The sequence below is a fragment of the Octopus bimaculoides genome, chromosome 18 (genome assembly GCF_001194135.2).
Source record: "Octopus bimaculoides isolate UCB-OBI-ISO-001 chromosome 18, ASM119413v2, whole genome shotgun sequence".
In the NCBI taxonomy this organism is placed as follows: domain Eukaryota; kingdom Metazoa; phylum Mollusca; class Cephalopoda; order Octopoda; family Octopodidae; genus Octopus; species Octopus bimaculoides.
The window spans coordinates 11,390,894-11,396,841 of NC_068998.1; the positions used below are offsets into that span (position 1 = coordinate 11,390,894).

Below are 5,948 nucleotides of genomic sequence, written 5' to 3' on the forward strand. Positions count from 1 at the left end.
AAATAAAATCATAACATAAACAATTAAATATAAGAAATAATAATCTCTTAAAGTATGTGTTAATCCCCATGTGGGTACATGGAGTAAATAAAATCATAGCATAAACAATTAACTATAGGAAATAATAATTTCTTAAAGTATGTGTTAATCCTCATGTGGGTACATGGAGTAAATAAAATCACAACATAAACAATTAAATATAAGAAATAATAATTTTTTAAAGTATGTGTTAATCCCCATGTATCCAGACTTTGTGGACACCCTGTAGATTAGGTTCTACACACATTCATTGGTTTCTTCTTCAGACTCCAGCTGCTGTAAAGAAAATCAAGGAAATTATGTCTGGGAAACCTGATATGGTAAGTTGACATTCTTTGGCTTTTTTTTTTTATTCTGTCATGCCCAGGAGCGGGGAGAGAAAATTTGACTCCAGTGAGATTTGAACTCACAATGTAATGGGACACAGCTAAACACTGCAAGGTATTATTTTGTTCATTGCTCTCTCTCAACACTCCCATTCCATCATGCATCAGATATCTTAATATTGGTTTCAAATTTTGGCACAAGGCGTGAATTTTGCTACCCTGGTAACTGTTTATTGAATTTTCCGTGAGTGGGAGTGGTGAAGGGTATTCTATTGAGGGAATGGAAGTGTGATAAAGGGACAAAAACAGGCGACAGAAAGACAGAGAGATTTTTTTATTTCTTTCGTGGTAAATATTAGCAAAAATACATAACATTGGCTAATAACCAATAAACTCGTGCTTTCAAATAAAAGCACCTTTTGTGTTATTTGTTTTGCCCAAGTTGTCCAGATGCTCCTTTCCTCTTTCATCATCAGAAATGCACTGAACTTCTGACTGACTGACTGACTAGCCCACATGAAGCCTACAACCAACATTATTGTACTCAAAAATAAAATATAAAATCATTAAGTCCCATTTCTTTTTACTTTTAATTTATTCACACATTAAACACACACACACACAACAGGTTTCTTTGAATTTCTGTCTACCAAATCTACTCACAAGGCTTTGGTCGGCCTGAGGGTTTAGTAGAAGACATTTGCCTAAGGTGCCACACAATCACACCTGTGCTTATGTATATGAACTTTTTTTTATGTCAATATTCTTTCGTTGAACATTCTTGTTGTTGTATTATTAACAGATTGCCTTGAGAATTGGTGTGAAAACGCGGGGTTGCAATGGACTTAGCTACACCCTTGACTATTCAAATCAAAAGGGGAAATTTGATGAAGTTATTGAGCAAGATGGTGAGTTCAATTCCTCTTTGTTTCATTCTTCTCTCAGTTTTATTTCTTGTTTTCTTCATTTTCTCCAAAGTATTTTGTTCTGGTCATTTACTTAGGACTTCGTTCAGCCCCATAGAATATCTGCCTCAATAAAATGCATCTGAGCCATGCAAGCATGGAAAAGTGGACAATAAACCAATGCTGATGACAATAGTGTGTGTGTATGTAAAATAAAATTGTTGCTGCTGCTGTTGTTTTTGTTTTTTTGTCTTTTTTTTTTTGTTTTTTGTTTTTTTTTTCAAACTAGGTTTTTTTATTTTTTTATTTTCAATTTTGTTATTTGCAGGAGTGAAAATCTTCATGGACACCAAAGCTCAATTAACACTTTTAGGCACAGAAATGGACTATGTTGAAAGCAAACTTTCTTCAGAATTTATATTTAATAATCCCAATGTAAAAGGAACATGTGGTTGTGGAGAAAGCTTTAATGTATAACAAACTAAGGATACCTAAACGCCATGTTTTTTTTCTTTTTTCTTTCTTTCTTTTTTTCTCTCTCGCTCTCTCTCTCTCTGAAGCTTAGAACTGCATTTCTCCCGATATGATTTCACAGTAACTGCAAGTGAAGCTCATCTGTATTCTGGAGAAGTCTGCCCTTATTATATCTCTGCAATGCTTTGTTGGCCGCTCTCAAAAGAAGTCCATTTTATTAAGAATTATTTTTTGAACTCAAAGGAAAGAAAAAAAAATCTATTGATAATGCCTGTCCCACTTCCCTATAAAATATTATACATGTATATATATATATATATATATATATATATATATACGCATATATAAAACTGGAAACGTCTGTTTCTTAATTTTATATTTCTTTACTGTGTAAATAGATGTGTACATATCAGATACTGCTTTTACACTGTTAAATAAAAAAAAGTAAACTAATTTTTCAATCAGCAATAACCCCTTCTATACATGTGTGCATATGATGTATGTTTCTTCGTACAACGTTGTCAGAGAATGAGTACTCAATATACTCTTGCAGTGGAGTTGTGTCGAATGTGATGTACTGTTGCGATCAATTCAATATTAATTAAAGCTGGCGAAATGAATCTGTTTGGTATTCTATGGATCTGAAATCCCAACAATATGCATGCCTGCATCTAATGTTCGTAACTTCAAATAGAAAAAAAGCAAACTTTACAAAACTATGCATTGACCTTCCTTGCTTCTCACAAAAGTTTTAATTTATTATTTCTTTTTCGTTTCTCTTTCTCTAGAAAGTTCCTTTTATACTCAGCCCAAACCCCTCTGTTTTGTACCTTTAAAATAATTTATTTCTTTTATAGGTACAAAGCCAATATTTTTCCTCTTTTTTTTTTTCTTTTCTTGTGTATGTTAGACATTTAAAGTCTCTGACTCCACCAACACAACCATCCTCCCTGATATATTACAGGTACTTGGTTTATCAATGCCTAAAAAGGTAAAAAATAAAACTACAAAGTTAAATCTAATGGGATTTGAGCTGGAAACAAATGGCTAAGATCGAAAATTGTAATGCTTTTATTTCTCTTTTTGTCCCATATCTACCTCCCCCACACGTCATAAATAGCAAAGACTTGATCTTTTTGAAGTTTTATGTTATGAGGTACACATCTCTATTAAGTATCTTAATTGCTTCATGATGTAGCCTTCCTCTTGGGTTATCTTGGCAGGGAGAGGTGGGTGAACACTAATGAGTTGTTAAGTAGTGTAACAAAAACCAGTCATTTCAATCATCATCTCATGTCACCCTAAAAGGCCCTCGTGTTACCCTAAAGGGGCCTAATTTAACAATGAGACTAAATGCATATGGATATGACTATTTATTTATATTTTTGATGAGTTAATAATAATAATAATAATAATAATACTTATGAAATAACTTTCTACTGTTCACATGCACTTTTGATTCTTTTTCTTTTTTTGTGTGTGTAAAACAATCTCAAAATGATTTGCTTTCTGTTCATTTGCTGCACTATTCACTTGCATGTGCTCAGGCTGGAATCGAACCGTCAACCTTCACTTCTTGATGTATGTATTAAAACGATCCTATCCATAAACTATACCACTATCATCAGGTTCGGTCTGTTGTGGCTGGCATAATCCCAAATTAGTTAACCCTTTAGTATTTAAACCAGCCAAAATATTTGGCCAGATCCAGGCTCTCACACCTACCCTACAACGTTATTCTACATTAAGTAGTTACACCATCGAGATCTTGAAGATTAATTCAAATCAATGTGAATCAATAAGCATTACGTTTGATAGAATAATCTGAACACTAAAGGGTTAAAGTATTAAAAAAACGTAACTTTAATTATTCTGTAATTAATGGGTCACGGAGACGACAGTGGCCTGGTGGATCTGAACACCGGTAAAACTAAATGAAATAAAAGTTAGCAAGTTCATTGCACCTAATAATGAACAAAGAAGCTATTTCAAACAAATGTTTTACAATACAAAAAAAAAAATATGAGGATTAACAATCTGAAGTCATTCCATCCATATGAAAAGTACTGATCATAGTTAAGTTTGTTTTTTTCACATAGAACATCACTTTGGTTTTCAAAGTTGCAAGGAGGTGTTTGGGAGTTTATCCCCATTATGATTTTATATGCATATATATATATATAATATATATATATATATATATATATATATTTATATATTTATATAATTATACTGTATGTGATATATTTCTTTCTTACACTGGACATTTATATTATTTTTTTTTAACTGTTGTATAGTACTGTTTTTTAGTTTCAAATTCCTTTTTTTTTTTTTTTAATATCATAACTAATCAAGCTTATTGGCAAAGTAGACTTTGATATAAAACAATGGAGATTCTTTTATTTAATTTCCTTGTCAAGAATTTATGTGGTGTAATTTTAGTAGAATAAATTTACAGTAAAACTCAACTGGATTTGATTTTATTTTTGACGTTATGAACCTTTATGCATTTAAACTGGCCAGCCCAAATATTCTTCTTCTTTTATGTTTAAATTGGTCAGATTCACTCATTTTTGTGCAAAATTTTACGCTTTGGGGTAGGGAAAAAAAACAGAAAAATTTTACACTTTGGGGTAGATTTCGTCAAATTGGTGTCACGACGGCTAGTGAGCAAGGTGCCTAAATTTTGCTTGAGAAATAAAATGCTCTTACCTAATCTAAAACAACGAACTGAAATAAGTTTTAGAAAATCAAATCAGATTGCATTGAAATGCAGAATTAGCAAATGCTAAATAGATTACTGTTAATAAGCTGTCTGTTTATACCCATGAAACATTTTTCGTCAAATTTCGGATTGATGTCACGATGGCTAGTGCGAAAAATGCCAAAAACTTTACAATTTTTGAAAAATCAATGCTGATTAAAAATCGATTTTTGTTTTTTAAATTCCAAGTGCATAAGTGACCGCATGGACATAAGCCCCACACACGTGTCAAGTTTCATCAAGGTCTGTTGGATAGTTACTAAGGAGTTAAAGTAACAAACACACAAACTTTTCATTAATTCACGCCTAATTCCTACTTTACCTTGTACTTTCTTTATATTAACCATGTCCTTTTAGTATCTCTGCAAAAGGCTTATAATTTTATATTTTTGATAGTGTACAAGTGAATTGTCTCCCTTTATGTCAATGGGCATTTTTATCTTACAAGAACGAAGTCACAAGTACCAGGGTTGATATAATCAACTAAACACCCTTGAAGATGGTGCTCCAGCATGGCTGCTTTCCAATGACTAAAAGCAGGCAAATAATAAAGGAGAAGATGGTGCTCCAGCATGGCTGCTTTCCAATGACTAAAAGCAGGCAAATAATAAAGGAGGACGTGTAAAAGTTTTCTTGACTCATTTGATGATACAGGGTGGCCCAAAAGTAGATTTACAGTTATCACGTAGGCACTTTAAATTTCTTTTAAAACATTATATTGCATTGAAATTTCTGTCTTACAATTAACTAAATTAGCATAGAATAATGGTTTCGTATTTTTTTATAATTAAGATCTAAACTGTTAATATATGAATGCAAAAGAGATAGTTGAATAACTGTAAAGCTACTTCTGGGCCACCCTGTATGTTCTCTCTTCTCCGCTAATCTGATGGTAGAAATGTCTCTCTACTTGCAACCTTAAGAACCAAAGTAATGTTCTGTTGCAAAAGTGGTTGGCATTAGAAAGGGCACCCAATCATAAACACCATGTCAAAACAGCAGAACCTGATGTAGTCCTTAAGCTTGCTTTCCAGCTCCTGTCAAACTGTCCAACCCATGTCAGCATGGAAGCTGGATGTTAAATGAGGATGATGATGATTATATATATATATATTAATATTTAGCAGAAGTAACAGAGTGACTCAAGGTCCGAGAGTTTCGTGCATTGGCCCCAGAGCTATAATAGACAACACTTGTCCAAGGCACCACACAATGGAACTGAATCTGAAACCATGTAGTTGGGAAGTAAATTTCTTAACAGAGCCACGTCTGTACCTGTGTGTGTGCTTGCTTCAAATTGTTACTATGTGACATGCCATTTATATTTCTCATGTTCCTTAGCAAAGCAGTTTCATTATATGAACGAAATACAAGCACCTTGAGAAACAAAAAAAAAACATAGGTTAACGACAGAAAGCGCATCAATATCTCTCATCTATC

General features: G+C 32.8%; 2 protein-coding genes across 2 annotated transcripts in view; one reads left to right on the forward strand and one right to left on the reverse strand.

The window, feature by feature from the left end:
* Window positions 1–4,212, forward strand: part of LOC106881059 (iron-sulfur cluster assembly 1 homolog, mitochondrial) — a 7,830-nt gene extending 3,618 nt beyond the window's left edge. The window contains exons 2-4 of the mRNA XM_014931270.2: window positions 306–359; window positions 1,168–1,273; window positions 1,599–4,212. Coding sequence (XP_014786756.1) covers window positions 306–359; window positions 1,168–1,273; window positions 1,599–1,747 — 309 coding nt within the window. The 3' untranslated portion in view covers window positions 1,748–4,212. The remainder of the gene's footprint in view (window positions 1–305; window positions 360–1,167; window positions 1,274–1,598) is intronic.
* LOC106881058 (exosome complex component RRP40) overlaps window positions 1–5,948 on the reverse strand; it is a 16,665-nt gene that overhangs the window by 6,893 nt on the left and 3,824 nt on the right. The gene's annotated exons all lie outside the window — the stretch shown is intronic.